This window comes from Bubalus bubalis, chromosome 15 (assembly GCF_019923935.1).
Source record: "Bubalus bubalis isolate 160015118507 breed Murrah chromosome 15, NDDB_SH_1, whole genome shotgun sequence".
Lineage (NCBI taxonomy): Eukaryota > Metazoa > Chordata > Mammalia > Artiodactyla > Bovidae > Bubalus > Bubalus bubalis.
This window is the reverse complement of record NC_059171.1, coordinates 81,279,369-81,300,001: the sequence shown is the minus strand read 5'-3', so window position 1 is coordinate 81,300,001 and position 20,633 is coordinate 81,279,369. Positions and strand designations below refer to the sequence as shown.

At 53.5% G+C, this 20,633-nt stretch overlaps 1 protein-coding gene and 1 non-coding gene across 15 annotated transcripts in view; both read right to left on the bottom strand.

Moving 5' to 3' along the window:
- MROH1 (maestro heat like repeat family member 1) overlaps positions 1-20,633 on the bottom strand; it is a 59,615-nt gene that overhangs the window by 21,738 nt on the left and 17,244 nt on the right. For 12 of the 14 annotated variants that reach the window (XM_044928351.1, XM_025265620.2, XM_044928352.1 and 9 more), the window contains 11 exons: positions 13,491-13,571; positions 12,718-12,863; positions 11,735-11,866; positions 11,140-11,302; positions 10,871-10,969; positions 5,997-6,148; positions 5,483-5,623; positions 5,154-5,246; positions 2,191-2,269; positions 1,950-2,063; positions 966-1,039 (listed from right to left, as the gene is read on the bottom strand). In XM_044928351.1, coding sequence (XP_044784286.1) covers positions 966-1,039; positions 1,950-2,063; positions 2,191-2,269; positions 5,154-5,246; positions 5,483-5,623; positions 5,997-6,148; positions 10,871-10,969; positions 11,140-11,302; positions 11,735-11,866; positions 12,718-12,863; positions 13,491-13,512 — 1,215 coding nt within the window. In that variant the 5' untranslated portion in view covers positions 13,513-13,571. Of the gene's footprint in view, positions 1-965; positions 1,040-1,949; positions 2,064-2,190; positions 2,270-5,153; positions 5,247-5,482; positions 5,624-5,996; positions 6,149-10,870; positions 10,971-11,139; positions 11,303-11,734; positions 11,867-12,717; positions 12,864-13,440; positions 13,572-20,633 lie in introns of those variants that run through there. The other 2 variants (XM_044928353.1, XM_044928354.1) reach the window with 2 other exon arrangements.
- On the bottom strand, positions 17,453-17,575 carry LOC112579282. The gene has a single exon (XR_003103777.1). It is a non-coding gene; the product is annotated as a small Cajal body-specific RNA 15 (non-coding RNA).

Here is a 20,633-nt window from a genome sequence, read left to right as displayed (position 1 = left end):
GCCCACACCTCCCACCTTCCCCCAGCCCAGCACCCCTCTCTGGGACCCTCCCCCTGTCCTGGTCACACCTCTCCTCCCCAGATCCCAGGTCACATGTGTGTCCCGAGTGACCATGGGCTGATGGGTCTGGAGGGACTGAGCCATGTGGCAGCCTGAGGGCCCCTAGGCTGGGTGCTTCTGGCCACCGACACATCGGGCAGGCACTGGGCCCCTCTGAGGGTGGCACGGGGCACAGGAGCCCTGAAACAGATGCAGCTTCGGGGGTTTGGGCTCCATTCCAGTAGCTTCTGGGACTCTCACAGACAGTCCCCAAGAATGGGGTGCAGGATGAGCACAAAGGCTGGGGCAGCCGCAGGAAGGGGACCCACTGCTGCTGAGCCCAAGCAGGGAGGGCCAGCCCCGCCCTCAGCTCTGGGGTCACCACCAAGCTGTGGATATCCTGCTGGAGTCCAAGCTCCTGTTCCCTGGGGCTTCCGCTGTACCAAGTCGTCTAGCCCTGTGACTCGGGTGGGGCATCAGGCCACCCAAAGGGCTGGATGCCTAGATCTGCATGACGGAGGCCTGACAGAGACCCTAGACACAAGGCTGGGGCTTCCCTGGGCAGCCCTCCGTGCGAGCCAGCACAGCGCTGCCCATGGCTCCACAGGGCCAGGACGAAGCCTCAGAGTGCCCAGGCCACCCCATGGGTGTCTCTGGCTGACGCTCACGTAGGTCTTTTTGGCGTAATGGCTCTTGAGTTCTGGGGGTTCTTCTAGAGAACGATCAAGCCCCAAGGTGGTCTTGAGGACTGCTTCCTAGCTTCACACCTGGTTAACGCATCAGGAGGAAGCTGGGGGCCCAGACATGCAGCTCAGCAGACACCCAGGCCTGCCGAGGCCTGGTGTGCTGAGGTGGCAGCTGCCTGTCAGCAGTGGCCGTACCGCCTGTCGCTGTGCAGGGCTGCACCAAGCTGCCCGCTGACTCACCTTGTTGTTGGTGTCCAGAAGAGGGAGCTTCATGGAAGAGAGAATGATGGGTTTCTTAACTTCCATCTGAGCAGCTGCAAGAAACCAACAAGGGGCTCAGCCTGCCTGCCGATGGGCAGACGCCGGGCAGCCCTTCCGCCACGATGTGGGCTGAGCCCGTGCTGCAGGGCTCTGGCCTCAGTGCGGCCCTCTGCGTGGGGGGAGGAGAAGGCCACCTAAGCACAGGCCCACTTATCTCTCTCCAAGGGAAAAATGACTTTTTTCAGCAAATGACATTATTTTATCCAATTAAGAAGTGAGGAGGTTAGAAGTTCAGGGCAGCAGAGCTGAGTCAGGGGTCCCAGGTTCAAGTGTGGGGTGAGGGTGCCTCCAAGATCATCAGAATCTTAGCACCACTCCCTGCTCCCAGCTCCAACCTGAAGGCCTGACGTGGCCACAGCCACTGTTTAGCAACCAATACTCTCTCACACACACACACACACAAATTCAGGTGTGAAAACCATTCAGGCTTATTGCTGATTAAAACTGCTTAAAAGCAAGAAACCCGAACTCTCCTATCCAGTTGTGAGGAAATCTTCAGACACATGGAAACCAGGGACTTTCCACAGAACTGGCCTCTACTCCTCCCAAGGTCCACGTCTAAGAGACAGCGGCACGAGCTATGCCCGTGGCCAGGCCTCCACAATGAGGGACCACTGCAGCAGATGGCTGCAGGTGGGAGGCGTCAGAAGGACTCAGCCACCAGCCCCCCATGCCGAGGCGCCATGGCCCGCTGACTACAGCCCCTGCCAAGGGCAAACATCAGAGAGGGACAACCTGCTGGCAGGCAGGCGAGCACCACTGCTGAAACCCTTCAAAAAGCAGGGAATTTTGTGAAATAGAAAGTTGGGGAAAGTATTTCAAGAACTCAAAGCAAAATGCTCCTTTTCATGCTGAAGATGGACAAGGTGGGCCTATCCCATCTCCGTTCCACAAGGTACTCACCCGCTGCATTGATGACGTGCCTCAGGACCTGCAGGGTGCCCACACGAGTCCTCTCATTGCTGGTGTCCAGCTTGGGCAGCAGGAAGGCCAGCAGGCGGTCCGGCGAGCAGCAGGCTGCGGGCAAGTGCTCATCAAGACCGTCTTGCTCCCTGCTGGTTGCCTGCATCCCCCAGGCCCAGTGGGGAAGACAGACGCTCAGGGCGGTGAGCACCCTGATGAGACCAAGGCTCCGCCTGCATACCCAGCACGGTGAAGCAGCGCAGCACCTCCTTCTGGTTGCTCATCACCAGCGGGCTGGACGACTCCACGGGCACGCAGATCTGTCCAGGACAAAAGACAGTCAGCAGCTGGGGGGGCTGGAGGGGCGTCTCAAGCTTCCAGAGCTGCAGGTCCTCAGGCGCGTTCACCTGGGTGAGGAACCCCTGCCTGCGCCAAGACACGCTCTCAGGCCCTGCAGTTGGGGCGGGGACGCAGGACACACAGCTGGCCCTCCTCCTGCACCCCACCCCACCCACCAGCAGCCAGGAGAACAAACTCCCCAGACACACTTCCTGATGAGGAAGGAGACAGCTGCCCACTTTCTCGGGCAGGACACACGAGCACAGAAAGTGCTGGAGTCTGTCCATCCAAACTGAGACAGAAAGGGAGCTGCCCTGGCAGGGGTGCAGGCAGAGGCTGCAGGCGGCTGTGCCCCTGGGCCCCACTGCACCTCTGTGGGCAACACTCTGGGGCTGAGCTTTGGGTGGCGCCCCCGTCCCCACTCAGCCCCCAAGGTCACAACAAAGGACCTGCAGGGCTCTGAGGGGACCCGTGGGAAAGCCCAGCCTCCCAACCAGAAGGGAGACGTGGTGCAGGGACCACAGGTGCCACCCCAGCCTGGCCCTGCCAGTTCCCAGGGGACTGGAGCAGGTGGAGCAGGTGCAGGCAGGGCTGCCAGGCTGGCTCCAGGTCCCCAGGGCCCTGCTGCCTGCTCCCGGGGTCACTCAGCGACCCACGGAGCACCTCCCACCAGGGCTGGGGGCCAGCGAGGGAGCAGCTTGGAAGCAGACGCTCTGGGTGTCTGCCCCAGGGAGCCTGCGGAAGATGCGTGAGGTGCTCAGAACTCCACGGTGACTGGAGCACAAACCGCTGCTGAGTCCAGGCGCTAAGGTTTGCAGTGATTGATTAAAAGATCAGAGAGATAACTAGTGACGAGGGCAGTCACGTGGAAAAAAGATAAAACTAGCTTTTCACTCTTCCTCTAAAATACACTCCAGACAATTAAAAAGTATAGGGGAAATGAGAGAACCTGAAAACTCACTGCAGAATTGGAAAACCTTTTCTAAGTACAGCAAAATCTGGAGTGTATAAAGAAAGATAAGTGATGGCTTTAAAAAATTAAATAATGTTCCATGGCAAAAAAATATCATAAGCAGAGCCACAGATAACAGAAAAGCAGAAACAAATATCTACATACATGACACAAGACTATAAATAACTGCTACAGACCAATATGAAAAAAAAACACCCTAAAATCAACAGAAAAACAAAAGACGTGAATGGAAAGCACTAAGAAAAGGAAATATCACACTTTTCTAGCTTCTCAGCTTTTCCACAAATATTCCCCTTTTAAACCTCCCCCGCCCCCCACAGATTACAGTTTTTAGTTTCAGGCCATCACTTTGTATTAAGTAAATAATACTCCATCTCTCATTTTTTCCTCACTTTTTTCCAAGTTGTAAACTTTTTCTCCACAGAGATCTTAGGCATTCTTCGCTAGGTTAATTCCCTGATACTTTACAATTAAGTTTCTGTTGCTACTGTAAACACCTTTTATTTTTTTTTGGTACTTTATAGCTGGTCACCACTGATGGGGAAAAATACTCTTGATTTTTACAGGCTGGTCTTGTAACTGGCAGCCTTGATGAACAGAGTTGTAGGACTTGTAAATAGATTCAGTTCTTGTACGAATGAACTTCTAGATGAGTGCATCAACCATCCAAAACAAATATCTGCTGGGAGCAGACATGGCGGGGGCCAGAACAAGGCAACCTTGCCCTCAGGGCTGTGCCGCCTCGCTGAGCATGGGGAGCAGCGGCCCGCCAGGATGAAGGGTGGGCAGGTGGCCAGGCGAAGGCAAACCACAGGTCTGTCCGGGGTCCTTCCCTTCTGCTTCTCTCCTCCAGGATTTACCCCAGGCCCTGCTGACACGCGACTGAGGCCCCTTCCTGCTGTGGACGGTAAGGGAAGGTGGTTGCTCCTATCTATTGTGATGCAAACTGTATCCATCACATGTATGATGCATGCTGATGGATCAGGTATTTAAAATTTGCCAAGTAAGAGAAGTTCCTTTCCCATCCTGGTTGCTAAGAGTTTCAATGACAAATAGGTGCTGAACTTCTTCAAAAGTTTTTTCTGCATCGCTGAGATCAGAGAGAACCTTCCCACAGCCCCTCCCGCTGGGGCCCGTGTGTGGCGAGTACGAGGTGGGCAGCCAACTCTCCTCCGCACAGACCCTCATGCCAGCTCACCCGCGAGCGCCCAGACTTCTCTGTGTGGTCCTGACTTGGAGTCAAGACCAGTCCCACAGAACCTGTCAGGCAGCTCCAGATCCTTTTCTCATTTCCAAGCCCACCTGTGTGAGGTGGAAATGGGCTATCCCTCAAAAGTCTGGAAGAGGCAACCTGAACACCACTGGGTCCCGGGTTTGCTGTCAGAGAGGAAGGGCCTGGAATGTGGTCTCCATTTCTTTACTGGTTTAGTCAAATTTTCTATTTCTCTTCTACCAATTGTGACATTTTTAAGATTTTTCTAGGCATCTATCCACTTCATAGTTTTTCAGGCTCATTACAGCTGAGAAGCCCCCTGAGGCCTTTTCTCCAGGAGAGCCTTCAGGCCCTCCCCTTGCCGGCCTCAGCTGCTGATGCGGCTCCTTTGCTCTGCCTGAGCCCTGACCCTCGGGGACCCGCAGGCAGCATAGACACTCCGCCTGCCCTGCTGGCCGCCTCCTCCCCTCCTGCCCCTGCATGTAGGGCTGTCTGGTGCCCCACTGCCTGAGTCAGTGTACCCCTAAGGGCTGCACCCAGACGACTCGGGAAGCCTGCAGAGGTCCACCTGGCTGGACCCCCACCCTGAGTCTTGCTCCCTGGGCCCCTCAGCAGGCACCCCCATGGCAGGAGCAAGCGCCCAGCCCCAGCCTGCTCACAAGCCCCTCCACCGGCTCACCTGAGCATGCAGAGCGGCAAGGAGAGAGTTGAGGTGGATGTCCAGAGTGCGGCTGCCCACACTCACGGCTGCCTCCAGGATCTGGCCGAGGCTCTGCAGGGAGGAGTGGCCTGTCAGGAACTCCTTGCCCCCAGCCCCGCCCCACCCCACCTGGCTGAGAGCCTCCCAGCAGGACACCACCCTGGGGCTGGAGCTAGGAGGGAGCGGTGCCAGGAAGGGGGCCCCGTGAGGCCAGGGGCCTGGCTCTCCAGCTCTGCCCATGTCCCTTGCTGAGGCCGACACTCGACCAGGGCCTCAGCCACTGAGGCTCACAGCCACACTGTGCGTACCTTGGACACGTGGACGGTCTCGGCGTGCTTCTTGTAGAAGGCAAGCACCCTGGGCAGCAGCTTGGGGAGCTGCTCCTCCAGCTTCTCGCTGGGAAGCAGGTGGCTCATGGGCCCCAGGGCCTCCACCACTGCGAGCTGCAGCTAGAGGGGGCAGGGACACCGGTCAATGGTGGGGGGACAAAGGCAAGGAATCCTCCACCATGGACCTAGAGCAGAGGCTCCTATGAGGTGGACGGAGTGGGCCCAGGGAGAAGTCAGAGCAGCCAGGCAGCCTCCTCCCTAATGCGTGGAGGCCCCAAGGTGGGGGTGGGGCCTCAGCAAAGCAGCCCAACGCTGTGAGGACCTGCAGGGGAGACCCCACAACACAAGGCTTGGCGTGGGCAGGTGGACACAAATCTCTACCAAGATCTGCGGGATGGCAGAAGGGCCCAGGGGTCTGTGGCAGGACCCCCAGGCTGGGGAGGGAGAGGGCGGCCAGCAGGTGCAGCCACCAGTCCCCACCCACAGAGCATACCTTCGCTCCCCGGCTCTGTAGCCACTGGTGGAAAAGGATGTCGTAAGCACCAGAGATGTCTGAGGCGAAGGCGTCCTTTCTGACTGTGGGGTCTGGGGCCTGATCCAGGTTGGCCAAGTATTCTAGGATACTCTCACTGAAGCGCTGCAGGGCTGCGGTGACCCCAGTGGTGAGGCGGCAGGCATGGTCACGCTGGCTCTCACCCAACCCCTCTAACATCCCACGCCCGCCTGCGAGACACCCTCCTGAGCACCCCGGCCAGGCTCAGGACTACAGGGTGGAGCGGGGTGAAGGGTCCCCTGACTCTTGTCCTTCCCAGAACCTGGAACATGACTTTTCTAGAAATTCAGTCTCTGCAGATACGCTAAGACTAGGTCACAGTGGGGTAGGGTGGGGTGGTGTGCGCCCTAACCCACCAGGACCCTGTCCTCGTAAGAAGACAGACAGACATATTGATGATGGAGGCAGACGCTGCAGTGACGCAGCCTCAAGCCCAGATGCCCAGATCAAGAGGCACCTCCAGACACCAGGGGAGCCTGGAAGGACTCTGTCCAGAGTCACAGAAGGTGAGCGGCCCTGCCAACAGCCTGCTCTCAGACACTGGGCTTCTAAGCTGTAGAAGACAGCCCCATTGTCTTAAGCCCCTGATTTGTGGCCCTGTGTCACAGTGGACACTAGTACATGACCAACCTCTCCCAAATGCCACCAGGCCACCACGCCCACCTGCTCTGGTCTGTGGTGCCCACCTCTCCCCTCACAGACACACATACCACATGCTTTCAAGGGCTGCTGTCCAAGATGGCATAGGACCCCCCAGGGCACATGCAGGAAGACCCAGGTATGTGAGCCTGGGTGAGAGTGTGGTGCTGAAGGTGGGGAGTACCAGCCTGGGGGGGAGCTGTGTCCGTGCAAGGGACAGCATCCACGGTGCCGTGGATGCCCAGGCAGGGAAGCCGGGGGACCCACTTAGGTGTAGACCTGTGAGTGGTCAGCAGGGCCTGGACTGTGGGTCAATGGAGATGATGGGACCACAAAGAGTCAGAGGCCAGGACCTGGCCACGCAGCCCCACTGAGGCCTGGGCAGTGGAGGAGATGAGAACTAGATGGCTGGCAGCGGTGTCGGCTCACAGCTGGCCACGAGGCCAGAACCCACCCCCAGGATCTTGACTGACAGGACCACGTGCTCCAGCTCATGACCTCTGACCTGGACCACTTGCATGACTACTTTCTCAGCTTAGGCTTTGCAGCCCAGCCCTCCACCTACAGGAAGGCAGCTACGGTCACAAGCACTCAGAGAGCATATAGGACCCCCCCCTTCCCCGCCGAGGCCCACAGCAGGAGGCCTGCGTCTGGTTGTCCTCCCACTGAAGGTGCCTTCGGGGGAGGGGGTCTGCTTAGGTGGGCCCTGGTCCCTGCCTGCCACCCCAACCCCTGCGTCCCCCTACTCTTGCTCCTTGAGTTGCTCAATCAGACTGCTGATCAAGCTAACCAGGGCTTCGAGGTACCCTGTGTGGGAAGGGCTTTCAGGATAACAGGACATCAGGTGGACAGAAGTAGAACCACCCCCCGCCCTGAGTTACTTACCAGGTTTGTGCTTTTAATCAAGGACACACTTGCCTCAGGTAAACGAGCCACTCAAGCCCCTCCCCCAGCCTGATTTTCCTTATTCCAGAAGCAAACACCGGGTTTGGGCCTCTCTCTCCACACACATGTGCGCAGTGTTCCCCACGTACCCCAGGCCGGGGCCAGCCCGTTCCATCCACCCCTCCAGACCCCCGTGGCTCTGAGCCCACCACTCCCTCCATGACCAGCTGTGTTCTGACTTAAGGACCATCTGGGGTTTGAGTTCCCTCGTTCTCCAGGCCCAAGTCACTGTGGCAACCTCCACACCTCTTGCCACACATCCTAAGGCTCCCCCAGCCTCACCACACGGGCCACACACTTCCGGATCCTGCCTTCTCAAGGAGCCTCTCTACACCTTCCTGCTCAGCAAGCCTTGGGGTAGGGTGCTGACTCTCAGTGGTGCCTTCCGCTGGAGCTTTCTAGCGCTCTCCCTCAAGCAGAAGGCAAGCCCTTGGCCTTCTCCTGACCACCTGCCCCGAGGAAGCTTCCCGAAGCAGGCGTGGGGAGGGCCTCTCCACCTGGGGCAGCTCCCACAGCGACCCCCTCCGCTTTCTCTGTTCCTTCTATCCAGGGTGATTATCCAAGACTGGCTTCATGGCTTCACTTGCTAAGTCTTTTCTTTCTCTTCTGTTTTCCACATACTTGCATTTTTGGCTCCATTTTCTAGAGGATTTCCTCAACACTTCCATTTCTACCTTCCATTTTCATCATGTTGCTAATTCCCAAAAGCTTTATTGCATTGTCCAAACGTAGCTTCTTCAGAGCAAGGTGCTTCTGTTTTATGAATGCATCTTCCCAGATTTCCTCTCCTATCTGTTTTCCCCTCCCTCAACTGTCTGCTTCCCCTAGTCTCCCTTTCTGTCTATTTTGCTGCTGCCTCTCTCATCAGACCTTCCTGGTGGGCGGTGAGCTGTGGTTGCCTGCCAGCGCTGGCAGTGTGTCCAGGCCAGCTGAGCACCTATTGTCTGGGTCCTGTCCACCGACTTCTGCGGCCCTCCTCCCCGCCCTCCCCCTGCCTGGCCGCAGCATCCTGCGAGCTGGACAAGAACCTCTGAGTGCACACACGCTCCTGTTCTGGGCCCCATGGCCCACCTGGGCCACCTTCCTGCACAGGAACACAATCTGCCCAGAATCGGAGACTGCCTGGAAGAACAAGAGGTCCCAGTCCTCTTGTGGCCCACCCAGGCCGCGGATGAGCTGATGTGGACCCTCCTGGCCTGACTGAGGCTGCTCCAGTGGGTAGGACCATGCTTCCCTCAACTGCAGACTTGGAGCGCTGTCTGTGGTGAGAAGCACACACCTCAGCCAGAGGGCGGCTGCAGGCAGTGTCTCCTGGCCCATCCAGCCCTTCACACACGACATGGCAGCCAGGTGAACACTGTAGGCCTGCAGCTGGTGAGGGGCAGGGCCTCCTGCACAGGGCTCTGCAAGTCCTGGAGCGATGCCACCACTTCCAGCGATGCCAGGGACCAGCCCTCAGCTCCAACACAGGCTCTCCTTCTCCCTCCCGGCCGGGATGAGTGCTGTCCTTGGAGCTCTTTTCCCCCAGCCCCCACAGCTCTCCCCAGTCCCTCCTGTGTCCCCCCAGCTGGGATGTGTACTGTCCTTGGCGCGCTTCGCCCCCCCGCCCCCTCAGCTCTGCCTCGGTCCTCTCTATGTCCTGCCCCTGCACTCTGAGCTCAGCAGTGATTCCCACCCAGCTGCTCAGGGATCCTGTCACAAGTTCCCTTTTCAGCAGAAACCAGGTCAAAGAGGGTTTCAGTCCAACAGCCTGCTATCACCCACATGTGGGAGGGGCCCTCAAGAGGAAGGCGTGGAACAGAGAGAATGGGAACGTCGCAGCTCTGAGGGGCTAGAGCTCTTCCTAGAGTCCCTGAGAGCTGAGGAACCTGAACCCAAAGCCACCATGAACAGCAGGGCTGCTGCCCAAAGCTCTAGGCCCCAGATAGGAAAGTCCCCTGGTGTGCACAGAACAGGCAGCTTCACTGGGACTCCTCTGCAAACACCAACTCTCTGCTTGGCTACCAGCCTCTCAACCCCTGTCTCGATGTGGCCACAGCCTAACCACGTCCCTCTAGCCTGGCCATGGGGGTTGAAGCCCAGGACCTCTAACAGCCTGGGCTGGGGATTAAAAAGGGTCCTTAGGGCTTCCCTGGTGCTCCAGTGGTTAAGAATCTGTGTTCCAATGCAGGGGACTTGGGTTTGATCCCTGGTCCAGGAAGATCCCACATGCCTCGGGGTAACTAAGCCCGTGCGCCACAACTACTGAAGCTGGGGTGCCTAGAGCCCATGTTCGACACAAGAGAAGCCACCATAACAAAGAGTAGCCCCTACTCTGCACAACTAGAGAAAGCCCTCGCCAGCAACAAAGACCCAGCAAAACCAAAAATGTGTGCATGCATGCTAAGTTGCTCAGTCATGTCTGACTTTTTGTGACCCTATGGACTGCAGCCCACCAGGCTCCTCTGGCCATGAGATTCTCCAGGCAAGAATGCTGGAGTAGGTTGCCGTACCCTGCTCCAGGGGATTTTCTCAACCCAGGGATCAAATCCACAGTGACAGGTGGGTTCTTTACCACTAGTGCCACCTAGGAAGCCCACAACCAAAAATAAACTATTTTAAAAAGGGGATCCTGTCTCATGGGCCTAGGTGTTCCCTCTCCCTCCCCTCAGTAGCAGCTGTCTTCCTGAGACTGGAGGGGACGCTAGGGACACTAGGAAGCCAAGGGACAAGAGCTGTGTGCAGGCCACTAGAAGAGGCCAGGCTCCCTCAGGCCCCATGTTTCAAGACTCTTTGTTCCCCCCTGTAGGAGTGCCCTCCTGCTCATCAGGAGTCATGCCATGAAGCACTGCCCATGGCACACAGAGGGTGGGAGAGTGAACACTCCCAGGACACCCAGGGAAATGTCACTCTGCCAGCGTGAGCAGGGAGAAAAGTGGGAAGGAGCTGCAGCTCTGGTCAGTCTCCTCCTGCCCCCCATCAAGTGTCCAGGGCTCAGGGAAATACAGCATAAGGTCCTGGTGGGGGGGGTCCCCAACAGCAGAGAAAAGCCGCCAGACAGCAGAGGTCAGCTCTCTACCTGCAGCAGTGCCCGCTCAGCCCCCAACTGCATCTCCCTTCCTCTAATCATCCCACCCTCCTCCTGCAGCCTTAAGGCCCCCCAGCCCCCCACAAAGGAGCACTGGAAACAAAGACCCCCCCAACTGTGGGCAGGCCACACCCACCCACCACCCCACAGAGGCCTGTCTTACCACAGCAGAACACCACTTTCATTGAGTCGTGCTTGGCTGCGCCCAGCATGGGCAGCATGGTGCTGAGGATGGACGTCAGGAAGGGCACCACGCCAAACACTGCAAGAAGGGGCGCGTCACAGAGGCCCACGGCCACCCCCACCCCGCCACACATCTTGAGCTCTCTGCACAGCCTGGGGCATGTGGTGGAGCGACTGGGACCCGAGGAACCGAGGTGCCATCCTCAGACTCTCTGAGCATGTGGGCGGAGGGGCGGGGCCGCCACCTACCATTGGAGACGGAGAGGCTGGCGAGCGTGTGCACGGTGCAGGGGTGCGGCAGGAGCCCAGGCTGGAACTTGCTCAGCAGCTCCTCCATTACGCTGCTGATGAACCGCCTCCCCACTGCCACCAGGACGCTGCTGGCGGCTTGCTGCCAATCAGAGACCAGCTCCTGTCCCCAAAGACCTCAACTGACACCCTGACCAAAGGAGGCAAACCTCACCCACCCTGAAGGTGCCCAGGGGGAAAACTGGACACTCTGCATTCAGTTCCACTGGAGGACAGGCCGCCAGTGTTCAGGACACTCTCGGGCTGCTGTGAGCAGGGCCCCAGGCTGAACCCCGAGCCCATGCACACTCAAGTGGGGCCCTGGTGCTCCTACATTCGCCCTGAGAGCTTGGGAGCACTGCTTTCCACTTTGGCTTACATCTGAGATGGCGGGGTGACCCGCCCCACCCCACAAGGGCAGTCAGTACACAGGACCAACATGCCAGACCTGAGGCAGCCAGACACAAACCCATGTTCTCAATGCACTCGGAAAGAAAACAGCTCCCTGACCCAGCCAGGGGCAGGTCAGCCAGGCCAGGGCAGGTATCCCCCACACCTTCACTTTGGTCATCTCATTGGAGGCCAGGAGGATGATGGCCCTGGCCATGTCCTTGTCCAGCTCGCCGATGTGATTGCTCACAACTATCTCCATGGCCCTTAGGATTATCGTCCGGTATGGATGAGCTAGCTGTAGAGAGAGATGGTGGAGGAAGGACCGGGACTCACTTGTCTCTCATGGCTCCTCCCCGAGCTCAGAAATGAGCCTTGGTCTCCTTAAACTGGGACAGTGGTGGGGGTGGGGGCAGGCGCGGGAAGGGGCCCTGCTGGAGAGGAGGGGTCATCAAACTGGCTCAGGAGCCCAGGGGCCCCGTCAAGACTCAGCTGTCCAATCCTGAAATGGCAGCTGACAGACGAGAGCCCAAAACTCAAATAAAAAGAAAAACGGTCTTTTGAGACTACAAGTCTAACTCCTAGGAATGAGCCTAAACCATGCACTGTGGAAACTGAAATTATGTCCCACTATAGGGAGGTAAGAGTGTCACAGAACCCTGTAGCCGGGACCAGGAGAGGCGGAGCTGGCACAGCCCTTGGTGCAGTCTCAGCAGGGCCCGACCAGTGGAGTCTATGGTTGGGCAGGGAGCAGAGGCGTTCTGCTTACCACGGGGACCCAGGTCCTCTCTCACTAGCTGGTAGATGAGAGGAACGGTGGACTGGGCCTGCGCAAGGACAACCGGACACTACAATGCCGACCACCCGGTCCCCCACAACGGGACTGACCCACAGGACAGAGTGGGTCACCTCTGCTGGACTTGCCGCTTCAAGGGGACCTGGACTTGCCAGTGTGACTTTCCACCTACAGCAGCCTGGCTGCATACTTCAGACCCACCCGGGCCACTCCCCTGCAGGCCCCACCCCTCACCAAAGGCCCCGCCCCACCACAGACCCCGCCTCTTGCCACGAACCCCGCCCACAGGTCCCGCCCCTCACCACAGGCCCCTCCCCGCAGGCCTCACTCCATCATATTGCGAGGAGCAATACCTTTTCCTGTAGCCGCAGGTGCTCCTCGCAGGCGCTAAGAACCTCTGCTGGCTTCGACTCTCCGAAGTCGCACAGGGCGCCACATACCTGCTCCTGCATCTGAGGGTCCTTGTCAGTGACAGCGTCCAGCAGGATGGCGGACAGCCCTACAGTGACAAAGTCCGATGGCAGGGTCAGGCCCAGCCCCGGCCCACCGCCTGGCTCAGCCTCACCGGCCCAGCCTCTGCAGCCTCAGGCACACACACCGCCCCCTCCGTCCACCGTGCTGGCCGAGGTCTCTGGAACCCACTGGCTGCCTGCTCTGAGGTCACTCTGGCCACCTTTACCCCGACCTTCCAACCCAGGCCGCATTTTCGCCGCCTCTCCAGCCCGGCTGGATCCGAGCTCCTATAAAAAGCAGGCGGTGTGGGCTCAGCCCCACGAAGCCACTCCAGGAGGACCTCTGGCCCACACTCTGCCTTGGACCATGCCCTAGGCAAAGAGCTGGCCCTGGCTGCAGGTACAGTGGCCAGTCAGAGTGAACACTGGTCCTGGGGCTTTTGTAGGAAGGAGGAAGGCACAGGGACTCTCCCCCACGGAGCACAAAGCCACTGTGTCAGGCAAACGCTGTCCCCACACCAAACTGAGCCAGCGTCGGCAGAGACGAGAGCTTCCTTTTCTTTTCTAATGAAACTTTAAAGAAATTGTGTTCAAGCAGCCATCACTCCTCCCAAGTGCATTTACTCAGAAATCCGCAGCATGCCGTGGAGGCCAGCCAAGGGGCCCACACTCACTCTTCGCGTAGGTCTCACTCATCACTGTGGCACGAGCTTCTTTTCGCCTCCTGGTGTGAACCCGGATGCCTCTCTTCAGACCTGGAGTCACCAGACGTGCAACATTTAAGTCACTGGCCTCCTCAGTTTACGAGTAGTTAGTGTGTTTGTGTAAAACACAAGATCAGAAGGGGTTTGTCTGGGAAACAATCTCTGCCACACTCTGGCTGGGTGGTGCACAGAGGACAGGCGGCACCCGCTCCACCCCAGCAGCCGGCAGCCCCGCCGCCACGTGCTGGGCCCACAGGGGCTTGTCCTGGCTGGCCCGCAGAGGGTGCCAGGCCAAGCGCGATCACCACCTCCACTGACAGCATCTTCCTTCACTCTGTGCACATAAGGCCTCGTGCTGCTGACGGACTGTGCGGAGAGGGACACCCCTCCCTGAGGGCCAAGAACAACCACCTTGGTCACTGCGTGGCTGGGACCCCCCACTTCCTGCTGGCTGAACAAGACTGGACAGGCAGCTCAGGGATCTGGTGGGCTCTCTGGTGTCTGAAACCAACCATCCAGACAGCTCACGGGATTTGAGAGTTGCAGCTTTCAAACATCATGTGCCTCAAAGCACCACTTGCAACTGTTGGACCCAAAGAATAAAGCCCATGGAATATGCAAGTGCCTCTGCATGTCCCCACGTGGTCACAGGATCCAACAACTGGTACAGGACTGCCTTCTCACACTGGGGTCCTCTATTTTCTGGGCACCACCTTCATTCTTGGGCACTGCTCATCCAAAAAAGGGTGAAGGTAGAGGAAGCAAAGAAGACAGGCCTCCACCTGCTCCTGAGCAGGAAGACACACTCACTTGGCTGTGGCCACATAGGAAGGGGCTGTGAGAGGTGTCTGATGAGTGGGGGGATTACAGCAGGTGAGAACTCTAGATGGAGAAGGCACCCTGGTCCTAAGCATTCACCCATCCCACCAAAACCTCAGTGCAATGACAGAAAAGATGCATGTTTTAAAAGAACAAGTCCACAAGGGTGCTAGAACACAAGAACAGATAAAATTAGAAGACCAGACATTTCCAGGAATCCCAGGCAGACAGAAAGCAGATGGAGAAGACTGGTTTGAGGCTGATGGGATCAGCAAGGTGTTTCCCCTCTTTTCCTGGAAAACATCTAAAAATAACCCGGAAAACAAGAAATAAAGACACATATTCCATTAGCAGCAGAGCAAGGAGGTGGCAAACCGCACCCCACCACACACACAAAGGTGAGGGGCTGGAAATGCCACAGCGCTCAGGCAGGTATGAAGGTGCTGGCCGCAGGCTCCACAGAGAGTCATCAGGACTCTTCTCAGGCAGGCACCCCTGCGCATGGAACCCGCTTTCTAGGTACCTGGGCCAGTCTGGGTTATAAGCACGCAGCCCACTCCTGGCACAGGGGCTTTGCCTGTGAAAAGCCACAGCCACCCATCTCCATGGCCTCAGAGAAGATGGGTTGAACAGCTCCAGCTCCAAAGTTTGGAGCATCCTTCATACAAATGCAGACAGCTATGCACACCCAACTCGAGCAGGGACAAACACAAACATAAGGGACATCAGCTCCCAGCCTGCCTGGGAGGAATGGACCTATTTGCTGCCTCAACCCAAACAACTAAAAAAACTGAATTAAACACATGGAACCAGAGTTCTCAAGCTGATGGGCATCAGGAACAAAGGGTGGGAAAGCCTGTGATCATGCCAGCTCATCGCCTGAAGGGCATGTCCAGCTGAGGACACGCAGAGCAGGCTCAGAAACAACCCGGGAGGCCTGGGTCTTGCTGGAGTCCACAGGGTCCAGTACCAGGGAGAACCTCAGAGGCCTGCAGAGAGTCCCCAGTCACTCAGCTGATTTACTGGCCAGCACAGGGGCAGCAAAATAATGTCCCCAAGGATGCCCATGCCCCCATCCTCAGCACATGAGTATGTTACTTAGCTGGCAAAAGGGACTTAGCAGATGGGGTCAAGGGCACAGACCTTAAGGCAAGGAACTCAAGATTATGTGAGCGAGACCCGCCTTAGTTCTTAAGAGCAAAGAACCTTTCTCAACTGCATCAGAGACATGAGATTAAGAAGGGAGGAAAAAAACAAAGCATGGGAAGAACACCCACTGTGGCTGGCTGCGCAGATGGAGGCAGGAGGCCAGAGATGACCCAAGGCGGGGGAAGGAACTGCCCAAAATGATTAGCAGAAACAATCTGTGGGGCTCACAGTGAGCCAGGAACGGGCCTCTCCTGGCAGCAGGGGAATACCACAACTCTCAGCGCGCTGGGAAGGGCACTCAGGAGGGTTTCAACTCAGTAAAGAAGTAAAACTAGGGCGTTCCCTAGGGGCCCAGTAGTGAGGATCCCAGGTTCACACTGCCATGGCCCAGGTTCAATATCTGGTTGGGGAACTGAGATCCTGCAAGCCAAGCCATGCAGCCAAAAATGGAAAAAGAAGAAAAAGGTAAAATGCCATTCTGGTTTCACCTACCAAAGCTAAAAGCAAGACCTGAAAGGATCAAACTGTTCCCAAGTAACTTAGACCAGCCCAGCACAAAGCTTGAGAATAACAAGAGGAAAACAAAACACCATGTACCAACAAACAAATATAAGAAAGAAAAATAACAGTGTCTGGCATCCAATCAAAAATGACCAGGCACACAAAGAGGCAAGAAAACACAACCCAAATTTGCTGTCTGGCTAAGAAACTCAAATAGGGGCTGTGTATCAACCTAGAGGGGTGGGATGGAGAGGGAGATGGGAGGAGGTTCAAAAGAGAGGGGATATATGTATACCTATGGCTCATTCAGGTTGAAGTTTGACAGAAAACAACAAAATTCTGTAAAGCAATTATCCGTCAATAAAAAAATAAATTAAAAAAAAAACACACAACCCATAATGAGGGTGAATCAGTCAATAGACAATGACCTGGAAATGGTGCAGAGGAAAGAATTACTAGATAAGACATTTAGATTACAACTGTATTTCATATATTCTAGAAACCACAGGAAACACTAAGTATGTTAACATAAAGAGGCGAAAGTAAAAGAATGGGAGAAGAAAAATGAGGCTGACAATAATCACAAAAAAGCTGGAGGGGCTTCCCTGGTAGTCCACTGGTTAAGAATCCACCTGCCAATGCAGGGGACACAGGTTCAATCCCTGGTCTGGTAAGACCCCACATGCCTCAGGGCAGTTAAGCCTGTGCAACACAATTCCTGAGCCTGTGTGCTGCAGCTACCGAAGCCCACATATCCTAGAGTCCGAGCTCTGCAAAAAGAGAAGCCACTACAATGAGAAGCCTGCACACCACAGCCAGAGAGTAGCCCCTGCTCGCAGCAACTAGAGAAAGCCCATGCACAACAGCGAAGACCCAATGCAGCCAAAAATATATAAATAAATAATTTTTTTAAAGCTGGAGTGACTATATTAATATTAGATAATAAAGTAGACTTCAGAGACATAGCAATTATTTAAAAAAAAACATCGCTTTTTATTTGGAAAAGTGTATGCTTAATAATTGACTTCCTACTGGTTCAATCAACATGATGCAAGCATTTGTACACATCCAATAAAATATTTCTGAAGCCTGTGCTTGATCATCAGTCTGCTCTTCTCATTCTCCAGAATGATTTAAAATTTTAACTCATTTTAAGAGTTTTAAATGGCTCCCACACTGGCAGCTGCCCAGAATGATTCACCATGATGCAGCATTCTGCAAATGAGACTATGCTGGTCTTCCTACAAGGAGGCTTGGCCACCAGCAGCTGCCCTGGGCCTGCTGAAACCTGTGCTACAGGGAAGGGCCTCTCCTGCACTTTCCTAACCAACTTCTCCAGTTGGCAGCCACCTTCCTGTCACCTAGAGCAATCCTCATGGGCTCCCTAAGTCTTTCTTCACCCTTACTCATCTCTGTATTTACTACTCCTATTTTCTACAGTGAAACAATGGAAACTATATCATTGCTGTTGGTAGATAAGTAGGTCGTGAATTCATTTTGCAAACAAGACCTGTTCTATCTACCTTTGCATTCAGGAGGCTAAAAGCAGAGTCAGCTTGACTTCAAGGACTCTATTTTCTTAGCAGAGACATAACAATTCTAAACATTTATGCACCTAATAACAAAGCTTTAAAATACACAAACTCAAAACTAAAAAAATTCAAGGAAAAATAAACAAATGCAAAATACAACAGAAATTCCAACAGTCCTCTATTTGTAATTGTTAAAACAAGTATACAGAAAATCACTGCAGGTACAGAAGACTTGAACAATACCATCAATCAACTTGGTTCAAACAGTACTTTTATAACATTCCATTCATTAACAGAAGAATATATATTTCTTCAAAAAGCTCATGAAACACTTACCAAGATTGACTATATTCTGAGCAATAAAACAAGTCTCAATAAACCTAAAAGTATTCAAGTCATACAAAGTATGTTTTCTGCGCTGCCAGGTCGCTCAGTCGTGTCCAGCTGTTTGTGATTCTATAGACTGTAGCCCGCCAGGCTCCTCTGTCCATGAGATTCTCCGGGCAAAAATACTGGAGTGGGTTGCCATGCCCACCTCCAGGGGATCTTCCCACTCAGGGATCAAACCTGCCTTTCCTAAGTCTCCTGTATTGGCCAGCAGGTTCTTTATCACTAGCGCCACCTGGAAAGCCCCTGTTTTCTGACCACATGGGATTAAATTTGAAATCAATAAGAGAAAGCTATCTGAGAAATCTGAGTATTTATCAACTACTGAATATGCTTTAAAATAATTCATGAGACAAAAAAAATGCAAAAAATGAAATTAAAGTGAATAAAAATGAAAACATATTAAAATGTGTGGGAGAAATTAAAAAAAAAAAAACAATAAAAAATGTGTGGGAAATAAATAGCACTAAATGGTTGTATTAGAAAAGAATGACACTGTGGATCTGAATAACAGCAACCTCATTTAGCAGGGGAAGCCAGAGGGGGCAATCCCACACATACCACTTCAAGTGAATCACAAAGCCAACAAGAAGAGCCATGACTTGCATTCCCAGCAGGAAGACATCTCTGGTTTGGGACAGGCCACAGGCCCAGCAGATGGGAACCTTCTCAGCTCAGAGAGTGGGAAGCCACCACCATCCTAAACACCCCTCCCTCCCATAGACTTTCCTTCAGAGCAACCCCTCCTTTTCTCGGCAAAGTAACTTCCTCTCCTTTGTTTGCTGGACTTGCCTATTATTGTTGTTGTTCAGCCGTTCAGCTGTGTCCGACTCTTTGCTACCCCATGGACTGCAGCATACCAGGCTTCCCTGTCCACCATCTCCCAGAGCTTGCTCAAACTCATGTCCATCGAGTCAGTGATGCCATCCAAACATCTCATCCTCCGTCATCCCCTTCTTCTCCTGCCTTCAATCTTTCCCAGCATCAAGGTCTTTTCTAATGAGTCAGCTCTTCACATCAGGTAGCCAAAGTATTGGAGTTTCAGCTTTAGCATCAGTCCTTCCAATGAATATTCAGGATTGATTTCCTTTACAATGGACTGGTTTGATCTCCTTGCAGTCCAAGGGACTCTTAAGAATTTTCTCCAACTCCACAGTTCAAAAGCATCAGTCCTTCAGCACTCAATTTGCTTTATGGTCCTACTCTGACATCCATACATGAATACTGGAAAAACTATAGCTTTGACTATTTGCAAATTTGTTGGCAAAGTAATGTCTCTGCTTTTTAATATGCTGTCTAGGTTGGTCATAGCTTTTCTTCCAAGGAGCAAGCGTCTTTTTTAATTTCATGGCTGCAGTCACCATCTGCAGTGATTTTGGAGCCCAAGAAAATAATCTGTCACTGTTTCTATTGTTTCCCCATCTATTTGCCATGAAGTGATGGGACAGGATGCCATGATCTTCATTTTTTGAATGTTGAGCTTTAAGCCAACTTTTTCACTCTCCTCTTTCACTTTCATCAAGTGAGGGTCTTTAGTTCCTCTTCACTTTCTGCCATACGGGTGGTGTCATCTGCATATCTGAGGTTATTGATATTTCTCCCAGCAATCTTGATTCCAGCTTATGTTTCATCCAGCCCAGCATCTTGCATGATGTACTCTGCATAGAAGTTAAATAAGCAGAGTGACAAAATAAAGCCTTGATGTACTCCTTTTCTAATTTGAAACCAGTCCATTGTTCCATGTCCAGTTCTAACTGTTGTTTTTTGATCTGCATACAGGTTTCTCAGGAGGCCAGTAACATGATCTGATATTCCCAACTCTTTAAGATACAAGAACTAAGATACCCCATACCATGTTCCACAGTTTATTGTGATCCACACAGTCAAAGGCTTTGGTATAGTCAATGAAGCAGAAGCAGATATTTTTCTGGAATTCTCTTGCTTTTTCTTCCAATGGATGTTGGCAATCTGATCTCCAGCTCCTCTGCCTTTTCTAAATCCAGGATGAACATGTGGAAGTTTTTGGCTCACGTACTACTGAAGCCCAGCTTGGCGAATTTTGAGCATTACTTTGCTAGCATGTGAAATGAGTACAATTGTGCAGTAGTTTGAACATTCTTTCACACTGCCTTTCTTTGGGATTGGAATGAAAACTGACCTTTCCAGTCCTGTGGCCACTGTTGAGTTTTCCAAATTTGTTGGCATGTTTACTGCCACTTTCACAGTATCATCCTTTAGGATTTGAAATAGCTCAGCTGGAATTACTTTTATATAGTTTTTGCTATAGTATGGCTGTCCTGAGTTGCAATTCTCTGCTATTCCCAGATAAACACACTCTGCTGGTAAAATAATTACCTCTTTTAGTTTTAAGGTCAACAACGTTAAATCCTACCTTAAGAAATTACACACTCAAAAGAAGCAAAAGAATTAAAATAATAAATATCAGTACATAAAGAAATAAGAGAAAAATAAAAGTGCCAAAGGCTAGTTATTTAAGAAGATCAATAAATTTGATAACCAATCTGCCTGACTGATCAGGAAAAAGAGGGAAAACACAAATTACCAATCTTAAGAATGAGAACAAATACATTCTACAGATATTAAAAGGATAATAAGAATATATCTAACTTGTCGAAGGTAAATTGGACAATTTAAAAGAAACAGATGAGTCAATTATACCTCAATAAAAAATTATTAAAATCAAAAAACAAAAGAAATAGACAAG